Source organism: Eretmochelys imbricata, chromosome 1, assembly GCF_965152235.1.
Source record: "Eretmochelys imbricata isolate rEreImb1 chromosome 1, rEreImb1.hap1, whole genome shotgun sequence".
Classification (NCBI taxonomy): domain Eukaryota; kingdom Metazoa; phylum Chordata; order Testudines; family Cheloniidae; genus Eretmochelys; species Eretmochelys imbricata.
The window spans coordinates 164,565,654-164,590,756 of record NC_135572.1 but is presented as its reverse complement, the minus strand read 5'-3'; the positions used below and the strand labels follow the sequence as shown (position 1 = coordinate 164,590,756).

The 25,103-nt window shown below is 41.9% G+C and overlaps 1 protein-coding gene across 3 annotated transcripts in view; it reads right to left on the bottom strand.

Annotated features, from left to right (window-relative positions):
• RUNX1 (RUNX family transcription factor 1) overlaps positions 1-25,103 on the bottom strand; it is a 210,797-nt gene that overhangs the window by 78,605 nt on the left and 107,089 nt on the right. For all 3 annotated transcript variants that reach the window (XM_077818817.1, XM_077818835.1, XM_077818826.1), the window contains exons 3-4: positions 16,107-16,360; positions 10,300-10,456 (exon numbers count right to left, since the gene is read on the bottom strand). In XM_077818817.1, the coding sequence (XP_077674943.1) occupies positions 10,300-10,456; positions 16,107-16,360 (411 nt within the window). The remainder of the gene's footprint in view (positions 1-10,299; positions 10,457-16,106; positions 16,361-25,103) is intronic.

Below are 25,103 nucleotides of genomic sequence, written 5' to 3'. Positions count from 1 at the left end.
TTATGAATTTTGGAACAGGGCAAGTGAATTGACTAAATCAGAGATGTGACTAATGCACGATTTCCGCACTTGTCGAGATACCAAATGGTGGTTGTTAGTAGACTGTGGATGGTTCTACTATCACCATGTTCTCAGAGACCTCCCTCCTGTCATCCTGGTCCCAGACCCATAGATCTCATGCCTAATCTCCTCCCTCTTGCTCAGTAACTTCTTGATACATGTCTTCCCTCCTGATTTGTCTGCATACTAGCATCCTCAGTTATGCTAGCTGGATAAAGTCCACAGCCACCTATCAGGCAGGAGGCAGTGGGAGGAAAGAAGTGTAACAGGAAGTAACTGAGCAAAAGGGAGGAGATTATGCATGAGGTCTACAGATCTGGGACCAGATCTGGCAGAAGGGAGGTCTCTGAGAGCATGGTGATAGCAGAATAATTGTCTTACGTTGAATCTGATTACCTACGTGGGATTACATCAACATCAGCAGTACTGTCCCCCACTAAAAAACAACATATCTGGAGATGACATCATGGCACTGGTCAAGTTCATAGGTCAGGAATTTGGCCAGCTACATATATTTGTACATTAACATCTTTAATTTTATGTGTTTCCCCTTTTAAGCATCACAGCGGTGTGGTGTAGGGTAGTGTACGTTGGAAGTAAGAATAATGTTGGAAACTAGGGGGGAAAAAAGGGAATATATTTCATCCTGCCCTAAGAAACAACAGCTCCACTTTATAGGGAATGTTGCGTGGGAATGCTTTGTTAGGCTGGAGGCCTGCAGATCAAGTTTTCAGCATGAACTAAAGCATTTGATTAAAAGATTGAAAAAAGAGCTCTTAATGGAGAAGCCAAGCAGCCTTGAACTATAAGTAGAACTGCTGCAGCGCCACTATAAAATTCATAGGAACATGGGTGGAGACAATAATTACAGTACAGGAAGAATGAGACGCTGTTGGGTGCCCAACCTGTGTGGCACACTGGCAGTACAAAGGCATTATACGGCTTGATTGCGAAAATGTGATGTTTATTGCAAAAATATTATTGAGCGCTGAAAGGCATACGTGGACTTCATAAATATTTGCATGTTACTAATATTTGTAAAAGGGGTTCGGAGGGCTGAATTACAGAAGAGTGATTTTTTTCCCCCCACAAAGATCAGCCTGACATATAGCACTTCATTTCTGCCATTCGGTAGCGAATTTTCTGCTCAAAATACTGGCTTGGTCCTTTTGAGTTATGGCCACCTATGTATGCAGGAGTGCTGCTTTTTTAGACTCATCCATCATAATATTTGACATTTACACAGACCCTTTCACTGCAAAAGAGCCCCCCAGTACTTTACAAATATCAGTAAGGCCTATTCCCAGTCTGGGTGCTTATTGTGTAATAGCTTAAAGAGTACCAGCTATTAATTCACCTGCTGTAATCCTTACTGATTTTGTCTTGGCTCCTTGCCCTTTTGTCTGCACTGGTTTTCACTTTGGACAAATCCCAGTTCAACCACCTGTTCAGACAGACACTGGAAGATCTTAGCATTTTGGCGATTAGTTCCCGGCTGGGACTGAGCACACTCCTCACACTGCAGAACAATGAAGCCAATGACCACCGCATGGCTCCAGGCAGATGCATGAACAAAGATGGTGTCAGTACACAGGCTTCAAAAGGGTGGAGTGTGCTCACTCTGAACATGGCTAGCAAATGGCACCTGTGTGTTTGTCAGCACTAGTTGAACAAGTGAGTGACCTCCAGCCCAGATGACCCCAGAGCAGTGGAGGGTAGAAAGATGACCAGAGAGGTCAGTTCTGGAGTGAGTGGTGCAAGGGTGGAACATCAACAGGAGGAGTGTTTGCAATGATTTATTTGTCTTGGGAGCAGGACGCATCTACACTGGCATTACACTGATGTAACACCCACTGATACACTCCTTGGGGTAACTTGTATTAATGGATGTCCAAGAACCACAGATACGGATAGATTTTTGTATGAACACCTGACACCTCCCACTAATAGAAAGTTCCTCAGAGGGACTTTCTAACGTAGCTAAGCCTTCAAAACATGGACATTACTATGTTAGCTTTTAGACCCGTGGTGTGTAACCTTCAGCCTGTGAATTATACATGGCCTACCAATGTGTTTCCTACAGCTTCTCACTGAACTTCAGGAAACTGGACAGGAAACTCACTGCATGCACTGCCCTGCAGAGCTCTAGTAGCTTCATTCCTTCCTTCCAGTAGCTGCTCCTCCCGACGTCCCCCTTGCCAGCCTCCAGGAGCTCCTCCTTCTACACCCACTCCCGCCACCCAGTGCCTCTCCCTTCCTTGCATAGCATTAGAAGCAACCCCTTGTCCACAAGGAGGGAGCAGAAGTACTACTGCTAGTTGACTGAGTGAGGCTAAAAACTAGAGGGCCTTATTTTCATTGACATAAAAGCCATTTTGGTACTTTGCCTAGCACAATGGGGCCCAACCTGCTTGCATCCTTTGAGTGTTACCACAATATAAACATTAAATAACAATAATTTATACCACCTTGGCAGGGTAAAGCAGCTTTAATGTAAAGGAGAATCAGGCACAAAGTGCCTGAAGCTGGCAGCGTAAGAAAGCAGAGCTGAGCTTTGGGCTACAATTGGCCTGGGAAGAGGCACCCTAAAGGCCATGGGTAAAACCCAGGCCCACTGGAGTCAATGACAGAACCCTCATTGATTTGAATGGGGTCAGAATTTCACTCACTGGCTCCAGAACAAGAAATGGAGGGGGAGCAGTAATAAAGGAGCAGGAATAAGAGAAAAAGTGAGATGGAGAATCCAGAAAAAGAGGAGAGATTTTAGCTAAAGAGACAGAGAACAAAAGGGAAAGATAAATGGTGTAAGAAGAAAAGTCATAGTCAAAAAGAGAGAAAAGGGATTAAAAATGGGAGAAAAGAGAAGCAAAAGATTTAAGGTTAAACAAAATGCCCCTCACGCCATTTACTCTAAATGCTATATGAGGATGCAATACAAACTGACCCAAAATTGCTGGAGGCTTATGTAAGTTTATATGCACATTATATTCTTATCATGGCCCTCCGGATGGCAACAGTTGTGCACCACTGATTTAGAACACCCTCAGTCCTTTTGCTAAGTACAAGAGAGTTGATGAGAGCTGCACACTTTAAAGTAGTCATCTGAAGTTCATTAAAGTGCCCTGAAGCCTGAGCACTAATTATTTTTCTCTTAATGATTTTATTTTGACTACAAATCAGCAGCTGTTCTTGGTGTGACTTTTTTTCCAGACAGTTTTGCTTGAGAAGAAGTCTAAAAGAGGGCACACAAGAAAGAAAAGCAAACCAAACCAAAAACAAAACAAAAAATGCTGAAAGGCAAACAGTTTTCTTGAAACAATGTAACCTCTTCTTTCAGTGAGATACTTTGTTTTCCATAAGCACCATCCTCCTCAGATGAACTTCTTTTACAATCATACAGAACAAGAAAACTCTCAGAGAGCAACACGCTATCTCATTATCATCATTATCCCAAGATTAAAACAAAATGTTCAAGCATGGCTCCGTGCAACCAAAAAGTAGATTTATTGTTATTGGAACTAGGCCAGTAGTTCAGCACTTGGCACGAGCACTGTTTACAACCATAATGCTCCCGGAGACAGGGAGCTCTAAAAATCACTCTACCTTTATTTTTCTCCTATTGACACTTTCTGATTGAAACTTCTTCTGCCAGACCACATTTAAGTAACCCAACGAATGTCTGTGAGCTGGCAAAGATAGCAGGAGTCATGCTGAACCCTTCAGACCACATGATGTTTTCAATTCAAATATCCTCACTGAACTGCATCATATACTTCCTTAACAATCAGCAATTCATACAAAAATGTCTGCATTGAATATATAACTGTAAACACAAGTCTGTTTTGGTTGTACAGTTTTATAAAGAATTCTTCTCCACTCTCCCCACTAAGTTTCCAATGAAAGCTTGCACCAAGAAAGTGACTTTGTCTAAAGGACTGTGTTATTAATGAATATAATTCGCATATTTTTCCCCACACTGATGGATCACCACTATTTGATCTGCAAGATCTATGATACATTATATAAAATGCAGAGAGTTTTCATGTCAGATTTTGCCATGTAAATCTAAAGGAATATTTCCTATCCTACCTGAAATGATGAGCTGAAACTTGTTTATATTGTATTTTATCTCTGTGCTTACATATCTTACTCACCTGGCATAGTATCATTCATAATACTTATTTGTTAAGCACTAAGAACATGCTAGATGCTGTACAAAGTTAAAGATAGTCCCTATCCTGCAGACTCCTGCTTTCTAATAATTTCTTTACTAACAACTTTTACTTTCCCAGTCCTAAAAGATCAATGACTTTTGAGTAGCTCTCTACAAATAAACAAACAGAAAAAGAAAACCAGAAAAAATGTTTTTACCAATTGAAAAACAAACATTTTACAATAATATTAACAAACAGCTGCACACCGCCTTGTGAAAAAACACCTCTCTCTCTCTCTCTCTCTCTCTCTCTCAGGGTGATATTCACTTTACTCATACAAAGCGTGAATCATCAAATTTTATGCAGGTTAAATATGCAAATAGTAGGAGGCAAAATGTATCCCCTCTAACCCAGGCCACAACCTATGGGCTAGAGTAGTGACCACTGCCCCTTCACCAATTGCAACAAATCTTAGGGACACTGGATTGGCATACTCAAAATATCCCAAGACTCGTCCCCAAGCTACCCTCCAGCACCACCTTCCACAGCACACAGGGAAACACAGCTTCCTCCAATCACAACTTTCCCCCCGCAGAATCCCATTGTGTAGCATCAGTGGTGTGCTGGTCCTCCATGCAGGGATGAATTTCACCCTTAGGAAAGGTTTCAGAGTAGCAGCCATGTTAGTCTGTATTCGCAAAAAGAAAAGGAGGACTTGTGGCACCTTAGAGACTAACCAATTTATTTGAGCATAAGCTTTCGTGAGCTACAGCTCACTTCATCGTATGCATTCAGTGGCTTAGGAAACTTAGGAAAGTTAGTGATTGAGGATGATACTAACTTGACAACCCAGAAACAGAAGTCCTTTATCAATACACAGAATATGAACAACACAGGCAGTCAGTGCTGGCTTTGTATCCAATTCTCAAACCTCTGGACCATCACCTCTGTCTATCTTGCTGTTTATCACAATATCGTATGTTATACAACAGTGTTATTTTTAGACTACATCCATTGCAACTTTTCTTTTTCAAATACACTGTTGTTACTTTTCTTCTCTTTCCATCTGATCAATTCTAATACAGTGAAATCTATATAAGAGGCCATCCTTTTTAGGCAACCTTCTGTTTCAAGAGACTACCCTCCCCACAGTATTTTATTTTAAAACCCCAACTAATTGTTATCCAAGGGTCTGATACAAAACCGACTGAAGTCAACAGGAGTCCTTCCATCAATGTCAACGAGTTTGGATCAGGCCCCAGGTAATCGCTTAAGTCAAGTTGTACTCCTTTTTATACTCTGTTGAATGGAGTACCAGTCTGCACTCTGAATACTATTATAATTTTAAATGAGTTTAACTTTTAGTAAAAGCAAAGGTTAACAAAAATGTCCTTCAATAATATGTCAGAAAATGAAGCTACACAGAATGAGTCAAATTCTGCCATTAGAAGGCCAGTAAAAACCAAATGAACTCAGAATCTGGCCCAGTAACTTGTTAGCATATTTTAGTCATCTACATCCAGTTTAAACTGAGCTTTCTTCCTCAAATTTATGTCTTGAAGAAAGAGACCTGGAACGAATATTTCTGATTATGTCTTGTAATATCCTCTGAGTGTTCTCATATAGGCTAGTGAAGTGAAAACCAGTGCCACAGACTTACATTTTCTTATGTTTCATAGAAATGAAAAATGGCATATTCTTATCTGCCAAATTATTCATGTGGTTCTGACCCTGCCAGTTGCTGAATTTTTAAATTTCATTTTTATTTCTTTAAAAAAATACAATTTAAAAAGATCTTGCAATAAAACTAGTTATAATAACCATTAAATGCCAGCAAAATGTTTAGAGATAAGATTGACAGCTTCTGCAGATAAACCAAGATACATTCACATCAATTACTAATATATTAATCCATTCAAAATAGTTTTCTCCAGAAAACATGAAAAAAAATATTGCCATCTACAAAGCAGACAGTATTTGGATAAATGATTCCATGTGGAAACAATGTAGTGGCCAACAGACCCTGGACCTTTCCCTCCCTAAATTAACTATTTCTATTTCATTTTAGCCAATGAACTTCCTATGTGGTATTTGGCTTTTCATGTTAGCTTTATTTCACCATAGTAAGCTATATTAAGAAAGCTACCTATTTTGCATTGGTACAGAATAATTACATTTGAAAAATGGATGAGTGAAGGGAAAATTTGGGAGAAAAAAATAAAGAAAGATGTTTACCAGCTTGTCAGGCAGAAGCACTTAGAGTTTCTTAAGCCTTAAACTACATTTTTCTTTTAGAAATTACTTACTAAGACCTACAAGCCAGACAGGCAGGTTTTCCCAGTGGCATTCTGAACTGAGGGTGAGGAATAGTAATCCTGGACATCAGCCAATTCCAATGCAAACTGCTTTGTACTGGAGGGCAAGCCAAGTCTCCTAAATACAACATCCTGGTGTTTCTGAAGATCTGTGATACTCTCACCTTCCTGTGTTGGTATCGAGAAAATCAAGTGTTTTCTTTTAAATAATGAACATCACACTGCATGCCCAGCAATAGCAATACAGGCCTGTTGCTTCACTATTAAATGTAAAATGAACATCAAAATGTAACTCAGCTATTTGATTAACTTTCAGCCACTATTTGGAACACACTTGTGCATCAATGTGCACACAGGCCCAGATCCTCAAGTGATATAAACTAGCGTAATTCCATTAAAGTCAATGGAGCATTGTCAATTTACATAGCTGAGAATCTGACCTGTGGTTTTAAACAAGGACACATGAAACAATAGCTATAGTTACCTATATATATAGTTAATGGCTCACGTTCCTTTTACAGCACCACTGAGGCTCAGAATTAAGGGTAAGTGTTAAAATTAGTGAGAATGATTATTTTCTATCCTCTGAAAATGAGAAGTGGGTTGTCAACATTTCTGTGAGGTTTTTAATGGTGATGTTTACACCGCCGATAACTGACACATCATAAGAGAAAGTGAGGCATGAATTTGAATTGTCACAGTGTAAAGCCCTTCTTTGTTACATCAGAGTACTGATTTCAAGTAATTCAAACCACACAAATGGTATCCACAATGACCATACCTGACTCAAACTTCCAATGACTGTTCATGTATAATTGACATCACATTATCACTGTTGGGAGCTGAATTTACCCCAGCTCAAATATTACACAGCAAACAGAGTTTCACTTGATTTTCCTATACTGAAGAATCAAAAGAAGCAACGCCCTTTGATGCAGCAGCTACCTTATTATTTAGGCTTTATGCAAAAGCAACAGAACATAACATCAGAAATCATGCACCCAAATGCAAACAAGCCACACCTTTGGAAAACAGTTCAGTGTTATACGAGTAAACAAAAACATATATTAGTCATTCACTCAAAATATGAATAGCTAATGGAGTTTATGAGATTAAACCTTCAAGCCTGACTAGTAGAATTCAAGGTCCCCATATAACTTTTTTTATTTAAGGTATCACAGCAAGCACAGGATTTTTTAAAATAAAACTTCTAATTGTATATAAACGATCATTGTTATTAGCAAGAAAACGGTATTAGCAAAGTAAATGGTTACAAAAATCTTCCCTACAAGCTTTTGGACAATTAGTGTTCTCCCTCAGCTATCAAATTTTGACCTTGAAAAATCACACAGACCACAGTTGTGATTTCTAGCTTCATTAGCATGGCCAGGAACCAAACTGCAAGTCTATTTTTATTAGCTTCTCAACCACTTTGCCAGCTATTCATTTGAATCTTCAAAATGTTTTCTAAACACTCATCTCTGAATCATAATGCAAATACCATTTACTGAAAAGGTGGAACCTTTAATATAACAAATGAACATGTTTAATGACTGATACTTTTATACATTACAGCATCTCTTATGTTTTCAGTAAATGGATATAATTATCCCTGCATTACCCTATTATTATCCTTCCTTAGCATTACTATGCTACATTTTCAACTGCAGTTCACCCCCCACCAATTGGATTCTGAAGCTAACCCAAACAACCAGGTTTGAATGACGGCAGGCTAATGAAGCTACAAGACATTTCAGGCCTGGTTGGATATTTTACACATACAATGTATTTGCTTTCTGAATTTATGACTCATCTTTAAATCTGTTCCAGGGGGTATGGCGGTCTCAAATTGCACACGGATTTTATATTAGAAAAAAAATTGTACAAAATACGAGTTTAATTTCAAAAGCAAATAAATTCTGCTGTCTATAATCAGCGTAACTTACACAGTCAAAAGGCTGATCTCACTCCCATTGTAATATGCAGCTTTGCAAGGAACAGGAATGGGCCAGCTATGCAATCCTCCTGAAGTATGCTTATAACACCATTCATGTTTATAGGAGTTATGCACACACACATCAAGAGGAGACTAAGTCACTCGAGAGTACACAGAAGAATAAAAATGGGGGTGGGGAAGAACAATAAGCCATAAAGGGATCTGTCTGGTTCCAAAGAGACAACAGACTGCAAAACAACTAGTAAAACCAACCTACTTGAATGCACCAGATAACGTCAATTTTGGTTTATAAATTTTACAACATTGAACTAACCTAAACTGACAATATTGTATTTAGTCAGCCAAACCTTATGTTTTGACTTCACTTGAAGATAAGAACTTAACAGAAGAACAATATATTTGTAAGCACTTTATGAAAGCATACTGAATATGAAGTACTTTTTAGCACCTTACCCTAAAACTGGAAGGCTGTATTTTCAAATTTTCATCAGCTTTTCTGCTATGGGCCTGATCCAGCAATCCTTACTCTGGCAAACAGACCCTATTCACATGAACAGTCCATGGGACTAATTACATGAGTAAGGAGAGCAGTGTAAGATGAGTTAAAAAAATTATCTTGTAATATAAACACGGCTGTTTACAATTTGTGTTTTCTATGATTACGGGCTTGAACTAAAGCCCATAGAAGTCAACAGGGGTCTTTCCCATTGAATCAGGCCAGTATCATCAGTTCACATGTTAATTAATGAACTGTGTGTGTGCTAATACTATAATTTTTGGATTTTAGCATCTTTTGGGGTGGAATTATATTCTATGTCATTTTAAAATCTCAGTTGTTGCATATAGCAATGATGCCTTTTTATTCTTACTTGAAATTAAAAGTTACCAAAGAGATACAGAGGGCCAGATCCTCAGCCACTGAAGTCTTCCATTCTAGTCTTTTCAAGTTCTTATACCATGCTCATTACTGCAGTATTTCAGTGCCCTACATTAAGCAATGTGACAAACATCTGCCATGTGTTTGTTCTCTCCTCCTCTCCCCAGGGGGAGAAGTGTGTGCAGTGGAGTGTTTTGTGGTGGAATTTATATGTAAAATATAAAAAATAAAACCTATATAGATTCCCCCCCCCCCCCAGCACACATACATACATATACACACACGTTGCTATATGGTTAAAGTTAGAGAAAGGAAGGTCAAGGATGCACACGTTGCACTTGGAGCAGAAGATGGGGAGGTCTGGAATGGTCCTGAGCTCCTGAGGGAGTTCATTCCATAGCCTGAGGGGAAGGACCCGGCCCCTCCCTCCCCCCAGAACACCGACTCCTGCACAGACAATCTTTATCCTTACCGTAGAAAGTTTCATTGTCCCTTAGCAGTGGAGTTATCAACCATAGTTTTGGACGTTAGAGTCATGTTGATTTACATCAGCTGAAGTTGGGCCCTGTTCACAAATTAATTTAATCGGAAGTAGGTGCTCTGTTCAGCCCTTAGTTATACCAATGAAATCACCTTGATTTCAGTGAAGCTAATGAGCTTGCACCGATGTAACTAAGGGCACAATCAGGATTGTCTTTTGGATATGCTTTTAAATAAGAACACTGTTAGGAAGTGTAAATCATAATGAGGATTGGCTTGGGTAGAACACTAAAAATGTGTGCTCAGTTTCTGTACTGCGAGAGTCTGCACAAGCCAGATCTTGCAGGATTCTCCCGTGCTGAAGCTGGACATATTTTGTGTTCAAATTGTCCCTAAGTAATTGAAACTTGATTCAAGTAGTAAACAGTCAAAATATAGCTGTGAGCAAATACGTACCTCTTCCACTTCTACCCACAAATCTGAGGTCATTGAACCTTGCTACTTGGTTTTTCATGGCAGCTGTAGCATTTCTGAGCTCTGCAGAGTAGTTTTCATCATTTCCAGCCATTACTGTGACCAGTGTCCCATCAGGAACATCGCCTAAGGCCACTACCTGAAAGATTAAATAGAAGAATCCTCAGTCTTCGTAAGTGAAATGTATCAGTAAATAACCTGATGAAAAGGGGAAAAGCAACAAATTATATAAATTAAAAGGCTACTTGGAGTAAATAGGATATATTTCCAAATGTAGCTTACAGAGCCAGATACAAATATTTGTATCTATATATGTCTAAAGTACCTAATTGCACCTAAATATGTACAATACACTTAACATGCATACATTTATATTTACCAATACATAAATAAATCAAAACAACAGGACCTGATTCTGATCTCATTTGCATCAGTGTAGGTCAGGGAATAACTCCATCAAAATCAATAGAATTACACTGGTATAAAATTAGTGCAAGAACAAAACCAAGCCTATTGTCTCTTTGACATAACAGAATTGATTCCGCACAGTGTCTATCCAGTTTTGTGTCATGTAATGTCATGGATTTTAATGCTGATACACCAGTGCAAAACTGTGGGAAATCAGGCCCAAAATATACATTTGATCACTGTTCACAAAACCATTTCTTTTTTCCTTTTAGAAACAAGAAAGCAAGTTAATGAAATTAGAACTGTCCCCAAACTTTGTTAAAATTGTAATGTGAACTGATAAAACCCGAAATATTTAAATCAAAGGCTTAAGCTCTGTCACTAATGTTTCCATTGTGTTTCAGCAGTGCCAATATCTATAAAAATCACCTAATATTTAGGAACATATGTGATGTTACATTTCTGACACAATGTGCTATATGACATTTAGATTTCTAGCCTCAACTTTTCTGATTTCTCTCAACTGTGTCACGGTGCTCATGTTCATTAACCATTTTAGTATTTAATTTCATCTTAAACTCTTGTGCAAGACCCAGTTCTGACCTCACTTAGCCAAGTTTTACACTGGTGAAATAATAAAATAAAATAATGATTATAATAAAATCTAGCTCTTTTTAGTTTCCTCTTTTATAGATTTTAGGAGGAAGTAAGTAGTCCTGCTTCACGTCCTCAGAGGTACTGCTTGATTTTTTCCCTTCCTCTTAGCATTTTCTAGTTCATGTTCATGCAGTTAAAATGTCTCATTGCTTTTCACAACTCAGTTTATTTGTTACTCTTACATCACTCTGATATTTCTGAACAGGTCCATAGCTCCTTTACCTATTCTCTTTATTATACTTATTTCTTACTCATAATAATTCAGAAGTCTCTGATCTCCCTTTCACTTACATAGGCTACACTTTGCACCTTAATGTTCTCTGATGTGTTCTAAATAGTCTATAACCCTTATTCTTGATTCCACATATAGAGTTGTGCTCATTGTGTCGAAATTCCTTCTTTGTGCATATATTTCTACTTCCTCTTCCCCAACCCTCTTCAGCAGCCCATGTGTTTGTTTTTTGTTCTCATCTGTACACAACAAAAATGCTGTATAATCAGCATTATGTATTTCAAATCCTCCTGTTCTTGGCATGCAATGTTTTCTCTCTCCAGACTGTTGTGTGGTGTGGCAATTTGGCTCTCAAAATCCTCAATCATGAACCTGATGTGCTTACCAAGTTTTTTTAAAAAAGCCTGTAATAAAATAATTATTCTACATATATTAAAGACTTCAGATATAAGGAAAAACATATAGGAAAACCCCATTTTACATGAGTAGTTGTGTGATTGTTTAAGGAATTATGTACGCGTATATTAAGTGGAGAACAAACCTTCATGAATTACTGAGATAATGCTCTTAAGTTGAAAAAGAATATGTTTAAAATTCACCATATTTACAATTCACCAAAGACAACTTCTATGATAAGCTATTTGAAGAAATGATTATAAAAATAATATATAAAACATGTGTGCATACACACAGAAGAAAAAAAAACTGGAATGAAAAGTCATAAACGAGAGGCACTGACGAAATACAAACATTTACATTATAAAACAGACTAAACAGATAAGTAGGAACTTGCTGACTGGAGATATCTAGTATTTTGTTTTAAAAATATATGTTCAGAATATCAGCAAACCCATGCCACAGCACACCTAAACCTCCCAATCTTGGTCCATCAGCCAAACAAAGTTGGTCTCTTAAATTAGGATTCAGATGATTTCCTAACAGTATGTTGAACAATTAACCAATATTACAATTTATTATTAATCTGCATCAATAATTGCAATTTACAATATTTAAATTCCTTATAACTTTCCTTTATTTTAAAAGAAAATCCTGGATGTTTTTGGTTTAAAATGGAATTGTGATTCTAAAGACTATATGCAATAAGTGATTCTTTTTTAAAAAAATCTATTTTATTTTATTGTTTGGAGTGTAAGCATAGGGGGAAAGAGGGCATATCGATCTGTAGAAATCTCTTGGTTTGTATTGGTACAATGAATATTACCAAGTACCTTACAAATCCCACTGCTACATTTGAGCATAGGATCTTGGCAGTATATAGATGATTTGAACCGAACTCTGTGTAACTAGCTATTATGTGTTACCCAGTTCTCGCACGATACAGATTATTTTCAGATGGATCGGAATACTTTCAAAAGGGACCTTTGGAAAACACACAGTAATCTTTACAATGGGATTGTGTTTGTTTTTATAATCAGTCAAATATTTCAGGTCTCATTCCCCTGCAGTTCCCACTAGCCGGTGACTTTGGGCGGTGGTGAGCAGGGGGGCGGAGCAGCAAAGAGAGTCAGAAAGCAGGTGGACTCTAAGGTGCCACAAGTCCTCCTTTTCTTTTTGCGGCTACAGACTAACACGGCTGCTACTCTGAAACCTGTCAAACCGTCGGAGTTCAGAGGTTCACCAGGAAACGCTGTACCTTTCCTTGGGAGGGTGTGTGGTTTAATGCTAGAAAGGAATAATCTTGTCTGGTTTGAGCGTTTGACTCCCCTACTTTGCTTGCAAAAGTAGCAAGGGGCTAGCCATTTAAAACATAACGCGCGAGTTCCCAGCAGAAAAGAAGCTGAGGGCCGGTTACCCCGTCAATCCACCCTCCCTTCCCCTCCTCCAAGCCTGGCCATTCACCTGGCTGAGAAGAGCTGCTCTCTCCATTCAAACATCCCATTAACAACCAGCCGCTCAGACACGGGAGCGCGGAACGGATCCCTTTCAGCAGCTGAGCTCTCCGCTCTAGCTGGGACCAGACCGCAACATTTCAGAGGCGCTAGGGGAGAGAAGGTGGCTGGCTGGAAACACTGGGCCTGTTTAGAAGGAGCGGGGCAGGCGTTGGGTATTAGTCACATTATTGGTTCCTTCGCCTTCCAATACAGGGTAAGATGAAAAGGTTTCAACCGCGCCACGCTGGGCAGCCCCCATCTGCTCTGCAGCCTGCGCCCAAGAGCGCATCGAAACAGAAGAAGCGAATTCTAAAATATCAGCCAGATTTCCAGACTTCGCTTCTCTAGGACCCGGGGAGCGGGGGGTTCAGTCTATTTTAAAGCAATAACGTTGTCCTGTTACAGCGTCCCAGCTACTCCGCTGCAGTTGTGTACAGTTTATGTGTACTGTGAATGGTAGAAAAATTCATGGAAGTGTGTGAAGGGGGATTTGGTTTTCGGAATTGATCATTCCGACTTGACCTTCCTTTCTCCCACCTCTCCCCTCTCTTCCTAAACAAAACCCTCAGTAGGCAAAATAAACACTTGTACTTATCCTAAAGCCCTGTTCTGATACGTATTAAGGCTTTAAGAGCTCAACTGATTATCCCACATAATCAAATGGATACTGCTCTGATCTGGTTTGGCAGCGGTGAACTTGGTGGAAAGAAGCCTGTCCGGTGGAAAGGAACAGGCTGATTCAGACTGTCCTACTCCCAATCTTAAATGTAACCATTTGACGCCATTAAAGGCTTTAGGGGAGCTACACCCTAACAGGGGCTCATCCTTGGAGACAATTAAAACCTTTTTTTTTTTCATGGTTGGAAACATATAAATCAACGGCAGGGAGTTCAGCATTATAAAGAAATTATTTATAGGCCAAAGTCTTTTTTTTTTTCAAAGCGGGCAAGGGGGACTGAATACTTGAATTCAAATAAGAGGAAATCGGACCATGTAGACAAGAAAAGCTGCAGCAATTATATTCTAAATGTAATCTACATTCATTACTCTTCTTGATTGTAAAGACACATTGTACTGATTATCCAGGGAGGCAGACACAAAACTTTAGTGGGGTCGATTTCAGCACATAGAACAAGCATCTGTCTTAGATGGGGTCGTGCTAAAGTTTTACACTTGCGGGTTTTTGTTTCTTTGTTTTTGTTTTAAGGGAAAGGTCAGATGTTTTAAGACAGGCTGGGTAAGTGTACTACAGCAACTCCAAGTATGAAAAAAATCAAAAGAGAAAAAGCTTCTAAACTTCTCTCCGGTTAATTTTAAACCACCACCCCCGGTGGAAAGTTGATGGTCTATGAAACCGCAAGATCATGCATCCTTTTCGTGCGAACTGAGCATTCCTCAATAAGCGGCCTTACGCTAGTGTTTCGAACCTTTGAGGTTTAGTGACTTCCAGCAGAAGAAAAGCCAGCACTTTTCATAGATAGATCTGCCAAAGGTGGGCTTAGTTAAAAAAGAATCTGGAAAAACACTGATATATTTAACAACAAACGGATTATTTTCTAACTCACTATCCGCCCAGAACAAACCGCTGCCTAAATTAGGTACCAAAATAAAAAAGACCTGACTTCTAACAGGGATGAGGACCTGCCACTCTATACAAATGGGGGCTTAGCACCTCTGAGCTTCCATTATTTAGGCGCCTTCAACACAGTGTAAGTGCGAAACTTTAGACACGAGACTCTGAACATTGTGGCCTGTAGTACTTTATGGTCTTGCAAACATATTAATCCAGAAGTACCCCAAACTCCGATGTTTTAAAAGTGTCCCGTTCCCATTGTCGTGGGTTATTTCTATGTACAAAACACACTACAGTCCAGAAAGGGTCATTTTAGGCTATTGATACTTGTATCCACCCTGTGATTGATTGTGTTGCATCCTGTTACACAAGGTAGAGAGACACACTCAGCTCCTTGTTCTTTGCTTTTTATAGAACCACTCCTGAATGGTATGTTTATGAATGAGATGAAGAGACAGACCGGTTGGAGAGAGAGTCCCCAAAGTCAGCGTCCTGCCCCCAGCTCCCCTTCTCCCAGCTCTACCAAGTGACTCATGTTAGCAAATCAATAGGCTAAATACTGTTAAACAGGAGGGCCCGCTATACTCACCAGTGCATAAAGGGCAATACAGTGAATCAGGATACACAGAGCCGGTCCCTACAGCAACTCCGGCCTCCTTAGGTGGGACTACGCCTAAAACACATCTCCAAACTCTGCGAGCCGCGCTCCAAGGGGGCCAGATGAACAGCCTCCCATCCGGGAAGCAGTTACATGACATGCACGCTGCGTTTCTGGTCTTACCGTGTGCACAGCAGAGGAGTTTGTACATTGTCCCAATTCACCCCCGGCTCTAGCGTGACCAGATGTCCCGATTTTATAGGGACAGTCCCTATATTTGGGGCTTTTTCTTATATAGAGGCCTATTACCCCCCATCCCGGTCCTGATTTTTCACACTTGCTATCTGGTCACCCTAGCCGGCTCCCATTGATCCTCCCTCTCCCCCCGGTTTAATACCTCCCCCAGAGAAGTGTCGAAAGGCCAAATACCTTGAAAGCAATTGGCAGCGTCTTGTTGCACCTCCAGTGCGTTGGGAGCACGGAGCAGAGGAAGTTGGGGCTGTCAGTGCGGACCAGCTCCCCGGGGTGATCCGCTAGCACCTCGACCATGCTGCGGTCTGCACTTCTCAGCTTCCCCACCAGGGCGCCGCTGTTCTCCTGGCCAGCCAGCGGGAGCGCCTCGCTCATCTTCCCCGGGCTCAGAGTGGTGGAGGGCGGCGTGAAGCGGCGGCTGGTGCTGGTATCTACGGGGATACGCATCACAACAAGCCTGTTGAGTGAAAAATCTCCCAAGAGTTCTTACAAAGCAGCGACAGGAGTGTAACTCTTCAGCGATCACCCTCTGGAGACCAGGCTAAACGGGTACAGGCTTAGCACTGGGGAGGGGGGGTCGTTTCTATGCCTGGCCCCAAAGTTAATTTTGCTGATCAGTTTGAGGCAGCGAATAAACTGAGCTTTAACTCTTTGGCTTCCTGGGCCTGCGAAACAGAAGAGTTAATCCAGTAATCGAAACAATCTTCCGCACGGGGGTTTACTGTGAAGGCTGCACATTTAGTCTTTGGTTGGTACAAGCGTTATCAGAGGCAAAACTCCCTCCAAAAATCCCGCACACCGAGGAAATGTGTAGGCAAGGGAAAGCTAAGACACACGTTCAGACACACAAGCAAAACCTAGGGCTTCCCAGGAGTTAATTCCCTATCAGTTTTTTCCAGGTGATTTTTCTAAAGTCCCAATAGAATACAAAATACATCAGTATCCATAGACAACAGCCGCTCTCTAAAATGGCGAAAATCGGCTTCAGTCTTCAAAGAATACAATGCGCGAGCTAGGATTTTCAAAGGTCAGCTGACTAGAACAATGTATCTATACACAGACACACACATATACTGTACTTCATCAAATATTTACAGTATAATCTGTAGAGAATTTAAACACAACAGAAATCCATTAATGGTCTCTGCAGGGTTTTTTTTTTTTTTAAGTAGCCTTGAAAATCAGCGTCAGTAGTTTGACTTGCGTTGCTCGAGAAGTACTCGTGTCATGATCTGTCAGTAATTTTGAAAAAAAAAAAATGTTCAGTGCATGGAATTCAGTCTCGACAGAAATGCCTTTGGTACAGAGTCTCTCATAAAGTCTTGGAAAGGTCGCAGCCGATCTCAAGCTCTGAGGCTAAAAAGTCCACACATGAAAACGTGGGTTTGGGGATGTTGGTTAAATTGTGGGTTCTCTCTGTGGTTTGGGGTGTGCAACAGCTCGCGCTCTCTCTCTCTCTCTCACATACAAACACACTCTCTCTTCAGAAGTCAACCAACAATCTGCAGCAGTTTGGTGAGTCAGACAACTTTTTTTTTTTTTTTTTTGGCAATCTCTGAGACAATCTTCCTCTAATTCGGCCGCAGCAGCCAGCTGCTTGACAATATTTTAACCACAGCAGGTGGAACTGTGCTTTCGGAGACACGCTTTTTCTCTTTTCGCCTCAACTCAACGAGATCGATACCGAAAGCTGGCAAGCAAACACTAATGTCTGCTTGCAAAGGACTGCGAGCGTCCCTTCCAAAAAGAGAGGGGAGCTGTAGCCCTCGCTCACACAGAACAACGACAGAAGTTCACAGACGCGGCAGAAGTTAAAATATCCAGCCCAGGAGATAGCTCAGAAAAAAAGCCCATTTCCAAAGCGGGGAGATCTTGAAAGTCTTCACGTGTCCACAGGACTCGAAGGGAAAGCTTCCTCCTGGCTGCCTACTGAACACTGGCTACACAGCTTTACGACCTTCTGTGAGGAGCTGTTTGTTTGCTCATGCTGATCTGGAAAGCCTGGTCCTCCCTCCTCCCTTGCGCCCTTCTGGCTCTATGAATGGAGATTGACTGGAAATGAATTTGCTTTTACTGTAAGAGTGCGGAGGAATGTCATCCCCTTAGCTCTTTTGCATATGGGGAGGACGCCGGCCAATCAGATCCCTTTCCGGTATCAGCCCGGGCGCGGCTCCAGTCCGGGGGCTCCTGGAATTGGCCCGGGCGCTGCCGCCGGAGCTACTGTAAAGAGCCCAAGTGTCAATGGGATGCCGCGGCCGCCACAACACACACACAGAGGCAGAGACCATGTGCGGCTGCTGGTGCTCCTCAGACCCCCGCCGCAAACACCGACTGCGGGGGCAGCGGCAGCAGCCCTGTGCATAATGCACTCAGCTCCCTGCCTGTGGTTTGCTACAGGATATTATATGCAGTGACACCAGCACCGAGAATGGCAACTGACAAGCAACCCCCTAGCCTAAGCCAGCCCTTCAGAGTCCCCCCCACCCCCTCGGGCTTCACTGCAGTTTTGTCCGAACTACATTTAAAGACCACCTCTACTAGGCAATTGATAGGTGGGTCCCTGGGATGTCGCTTAGGGCAGGGTTAACTGTCCATAATCAGCCTTGCTTTGAAAAATTACTCTCCCAGGCACCAAATATAATCACTTGAACTTTATCAGGATGACTGACTATATTGAAATGTGTAATGATATTTGCACTCACCCCAAAATACACAGTCTGGACAAACACAATTTTGCAAGGCTATCGGGCCTCCCCCAGTTTAATCTGTCACTTCTTCCTCCCTCCCGCTAGGGTGCTTTCAGGTTTACACAATTTCTACATCCTCCATACTCCTGAGCTTGTAACATATGCACAGTGCCTGCATAGAATCCAGACCTGAAGACCAGCCCTGTGTAGCTGGAAAGTGTGTCTTGCTCACCAACAGAAGCTGGTCCCATAAAAGCTATTACCTCACCCACCTTGTCTCTCTAAGAAAAGGAGTACTTGTGGCACCTTAGAGATGAACCAATTTATTTGAGCATAAGCTTTTGTGAGCTACAGCTCACTTCATCAGATGCATCCGATGAAGTGAGCTGTAGCTCACGAAAGCTCATGCTCAAATAAATTGGTTCATCTCTAAGGTGCCACAAGTCCTCCTTTGCTTTTTGCGAATACAGACTAACACAGCTGCTACTCTGAAACTTGTCTCTCTAGAATCTCTTCCACAGGGGAGGCCAGGACAATTGCAGTCTTTGGCAAATGGCCACAATAGATATGCCTGCAAATCACGTTTTAAAAAGGCACAAATCATGCTATTTCAGTCACAAAATATTCAGCCAGAAAGGGAATATGGCAATGCAGGGGCGAACGGCCCTACCTGTGGTCCCGCCATGCCCTCCTGCTGTTACACAGTTCCAAGATAAATGAGGTTTGAGTAACATTGTGGGACCAGCAAACTACAGCTTGCACAAGCATTCACTTTTTTTTTTTTTTAACCACAGCAGTTTGTTCCAACTGTCCTTTCACCTGGCCTGTTTAGGATCTCCTATCACCCCTGAGAGCCCAGTGACTCATCTCCGGTCTAGCAACAGCTAGGGGCCCCTACTCTCCCTCTCACAACTACTATTATAGTCCCCTTCGGCCTCTCCCTCTCAGGATCTGCCCCTGTATGACCACTCTGGTAGTGCCATAGTCACAGCTCAAGTCATAGACCCAGCCAAAAAATACAGTCCCCCCTGCACCACTATGGTGGGGTCGGTGATCCAGTCACTTCTAAAACACAGTTCTCCAATTTTCAAACAGGGAGCACAGCATTGGCCACCCTGCATCCAGGGTATTTTCCTTGACAAGTCCTGCTTATTTCAGGACAGGAGGGTAAGCCAGGTTGTTAGACTGCCCATGGTCAAAATGGAAGTAGTGGGATTTCTGTTTGTAGCATTTCACTGTGGACATTGATGGCATGGGTTTAGTTTGGTTTTTCTTCTGATTTTTTTAAGCTGTTGCCCTTTGCCAAAGAGGAATCACTCCGGCAGAGGGTGCTGCAAAGCTGCTCTGGGCCCAGCCCCAGCTGCCCTCTCTCATGGCTATGTCCTGGCTAGCCTTGCCTCCCTGAAATTTCACACCCTTGCGAGCTAGATAAAACAGGGGTTACCAATGCTGGCTTCTGCTGGTGCTTTTTCCACACTAGTGCTCTTCCTGCTGATAGGGCTGGGGGAACTGAATTAGTGGTAGCAAAGATGTGACATTTTGTGGGGAAAATGGCAAGTATAGACAAGGCCAACATGATCTAACATAGCCACTCGGCAGACACTGTTTGGCCCATACCCTCCTTGCCATCAGCAGCATTTAAACAACCCAAGACCTAAAACTGTGCTAATGACTTAATGAAATTACCTCTCTGGGCCATGCCAGAGCCAGCACTCCTTTGAGATAACAACCCTGTCTCTGCCTCCTTATCCTTCCCAAGAGATGTCCCAGGGGCCTAGAGGCCACAAAGTTGTCCTCTCTTTCTTTCCTGCTTCCCCCTCTTGCAGGAGACTGAAGCTGCTCCTTCCCCCCTTCTCTCTCTGTGTCATATCAAGGGCTATTTCCTTACACTCCATCCCAGTCCTGGCCTCAGCAGCAAGGGAGGGCCCAGCAGCTAGTCCCATACAGGGGTATATGGGGTATGGTGCAGGGGGAGAGGGGGCAGCAGTTCAGAACAGGGATGAGGAGAAGCAACAACCGCTGGTCCCCCAATGACTGAGGGGAAGTGGGGGAGCAGGCACGGTAGTTAATAAGAACCATTGCTAAAAGCTGTACTGTGGTAACAGGCCCTGCCTTTAACAGCAAAGAGGAAGCAAGCTGAAGGCCTGTTCCTGGAGTCTCTGAGCTGCCTACGGTTTATTGCGCAATCGGGGGAAGAAAAAAAAAAACCCCACCAAGCCAAACCCTTAATGCAAAAGCAAAACAGCAAATAAACTCCGGGGAAGGCGGTGGCGCTGCACCGCCCCCACGCGCCATCCCCTGCAGCAACGCGGAGCGGCCAGTAGAGGGGGCCAACAGCCTTTTTTCCTCGGCACTCTCCGGCCAAGCCGGGCGAAGCCGCAGGGCGCGGGTGGGGAACGAGCCCGGCTGTCCTTTGCCCCGAGCAATAGGGCAAGCTGGCTCCGCACGTGCAGGGAGCCGCATCCGCTCAGCCCGCTCTGGGGCAAAACACGCCGGCGCTAGGCCCGGTCTTTCTGCACAGCTTCGCACGGGCTACACACACGCACACCCGCCCCCCCCCCCCCCACCCAGCAATACCCCCCAGCAAGGCTGCCCGAGAGCAGATCCCGGGCAGAATCAAGGAGTCCGGGTGATGAACGCTGTCAAGTATCTAGCGCTCGCTGAGCCAGGCTCTGGGCGAAATGCTGCTTCCCCCCGGGTTACATCAGCACGTGTGGCAACACTGAGCGGGTCCTAACTGGTAAAGAGCGATCCTCGCCGCGGGCGGCTCAGCCAGCCAGGGTGGGGCCCACTGCTGGGAGGGGTTCACCAGCTCCCCCCTCCAGACCTAACAAGCCGGGAAGCAGGGAAGGGATCGGATCGGGTGGCGGGCGCAGAACTGCTTGATCCCCGAGCCACACAACTCAGGGGTTCAAGTCGCAGGACGCCTGCGTACCCTGGCAGCGCCCGCCCTGCGGGGGAGAAGACGTGGCAGTAAGGGGAACACCCGGGTTAGGCGTGTTTAGCCGCGGTCCCAACCCTCCTGAGTCGTGTCCCCTGCGGCCAGCTCGAGCAGGGAGATCTCGTTGCGCGCTGCGGTCCCTGCGCCAGCCAAGCCTGGGGTGCGCGAGGAGCGCAGCGCAAACCAGCAGTTCCCCGCTTGAAAGCAGCTGTGTTAGGATGGCGTGTGCCCCCCAAGTCACGGAAGGGGGCACATTACACACTCCCCACCCCGCCGGCTCCATAGCCAGCCGTTGTCCGGCTCCATCGCCCTTCTGTTCATTGCACAAGCGGGAAAAGTTCAACGTGGCTAACGCTTCCCATTCAAACACAGCCGGAGCCCGGGCGCGGAGCTTCACAAAGCTGGTGATAGGAATAATTTTTTTTTTAACAAAAGGAAAAGCACTAAAGTTGCACCAGATCTTGTTTACCCAGAATGAAGCGAACGCGGAGTATTTCGCTGTGTAATTCTCCCAGAGGCGGGAAATTTTTGCCCTTCATTAGCATGTTCATGGGGGGGATTTAATTCCTAATATGCCGCCTATTTGGTTAGTCAATAACCCTCTGCAGAAGGCTTCCGATGGGTATTTAATTCAAGAGAGATTAGCACAGCCTGTGATCTTGCAAATTCACTAGACATTTGTTTTAAAATTGCTCCGTTGTTGCACGAAGGAGCGTTTTCACATTTCGTATTTCCAGGATCCCGCTTCTTGTATAATGCACGGTGCCTCCCAGAAGCTGCAATTTCCCCTTTCCTGGGAACTAAACGTTATTAGAAGGCACGTTACCGGCAGAAGCTGCATACTCTCCCAGCCTTGCACACACACGACCACCACATTTACAACGCGTCCTGAGCGGTATCTCCCGTTCCCTAACGAAAAGTTTCTTATCCATCAGACAGACGCAGTTCTTTCTAGTCTCTTTCAATACAAGAGAACAACAGTTTCATTTTAGAATGGCTTTTCGTCGCTCTATAGCTTCCATTTTTTTAGTAGGATATAGAGGTGATGCAATTTTAGTATTTTCCCCCAGAACTAACAGGGTAGGATCTTGATGGTTGTTCGAAATTTGTTTACAACACAGTATCTTAACAGAACCTTTAGTGGCAAATATAAAATAGGTCCTTACATAACAAAGTGAATGAAGGATACATGGATTACTAAATATACTTATTAAGGAATTACAGGGTCCAGCATTTGATAAAAAAAGCTTTTAAAAACCTTATCATTCAACAAGAACACGTTTTGTGTATTTTTTTTAAAATTCTGCCACTTGTAGTATTAAATCATTGCAGTGGACTGTTTACTGTACAACTTTCCCCTGTGCTAAATTATCTCGAGTCTAAATTACTTCTGATCTATTTCGTTATATTTTTAGGAGCAATTAAAAAGGCAAGTGGGGATTTTTAAAATACAGTTTACTGTGTTTATTACATATGGGATATATTAGTGGTGGATAACATTTTTATAGACATTGAATAGATAAGGAGAATAATTTCAGTGATGTAACATCTGCATATTTGTACATATTACATCATGTAAAATACACACATCTACAGAATTTGATTGTTTTTTAGATCAAGTAGGATTCTTCAGCTTTAGTCAGGTGGTTGAGAGGCACTTTAGTTTTAAGATTCATTAGTAAACTGAGCTGAATTTCACTCATTAATGATCCTTTCTTAATCTGATTTAGTCAGTTGAAATGGAAATGAAATAGAAACACAAATGAAAATGGAAACACAAAATTTCCATGTTTAATAGAAGACAGAGGAAATATTTCATCCTTATAACCCTGCACCATTTAGCTGGCATTATCCATGTTGAAAAGAAATGTATTACTAAACCAAGAGTAATAATAAAGCATTTTAAAGCTTGAAGCCAGGCTTTATGTTAAAATAAGCTGTAACAAGGGGTCATATAAGACTGGAGTGGATGTGGTAAATACTGTGATGGAGATAATTGATAAATGAACTTAAATGTTGTATATTACATGTATGTTAGGGTTAAGGCAGCAGTAAGAATGTTTTAATCTTTTGGTTAATTCAGTTTATCATCTTCCATTTTACTGATCCGTGCGTGATGAACAGAGAAATATAGTTTGAATCCACTGTATGGTGAAAATCTCTAGGTGGAGTTATTCTGAGTAAATACTCTGAAAGAATAGAAGTTAATGAAATAAACAGGCTGCATGAATAAAATGACAATTACTAGTGAAATGATGGTTGTTATATATGGAGGCCAATTATACATATATTAGGCAATATTTTTTGCTAACATAATCTTTCTTAGTATTCCAAAGGCTAAGAATTGTCATATGATATTGTGAAGGTTATGTATAAGAATCAGTTCAGAACACAACTTGTATTTTAATGATAAACAGATAGCATACTGCACTGCTTATATTTGTATTTTAACATCAATTTATTACAGCTGTAAACAAACCACATATGACTCTCTAGCCACTATGGGTTGCTTCTGTCACATGGGATTGTGAGACCACAAAGCACTGAGCTTTTTAAACTACTACAGTTAAGCAAAAGCTTTGGAAATATGAGAAAGCAGATTTAGGGATGAATTTCAAACAATATAAATTGCACTGGGAAAATTGAGCATGAATGCAATGCAAGTGACAGCTGCTGCATGCAAATACTCTAAGGGCAAATATGAAGAAAAATATACTTGTTCTGAATAGGTTAAATGCATGTGGTTTTGAGCATATTTTACAGAAGAAAAAGAGCAAGAAAAAATATTGTGAAATGAAAAAAGATGTAGACCTTAACAGAATTGGCCCATATAAAATAAAAGTACAATCTAAAACAAAAACAACAACAACAAAAAGGGCTCCAGTTCCCAATCCTGCAAACACTTACGCACCTGTGTAACTTTACTCTGGGCAGTGGTCCCAGTGAAATTAATGGGACTGCTCATATGAATAAAATTATACACATGCTTCATTGTTTGAAGGATTGGGGCCTAAAATAGAACTATTCTCTGGGTCAGTTAGTACATTTTGTGTCTGAATTGTTTAGTTTGTCTGTTAAGGCCCTCTTGCCAAAGAAATTGTGTGAGAAGTCTTTGCTTCTACATGTGATATGTTGAAGGACTGCTCTGGGAGTAAGAGTTTGTAGGATCAGGCCTTTACAACTGATCCTGCAAACACTTAATGTTAGGAATAGCAATTGTTATCATGAGTAGTCTGATTTAATTGGCTAAAAACAATTACTGTGTTATTTAACATATTAAAATATTTTTGTGCTGCTTGCCTTTGAGTTTTATGATTAAATACAGCATTTAGAAAAGTAGTATTCTATAGTTATAGCCATGTAATCCTCACTATATCCCACAATGGCCTCGTGTATACATTGAAATATATATATTTAATTAAAGTAAATTAATGTGTATGAGAGATGAAATGGGATGTGAGATCTCCAATATGTGGAAGACATTTTGCTCTATACATTTAATTGGACTGGCTGGTACTTATCTATTGTTATGCCAGGACTTTGGCT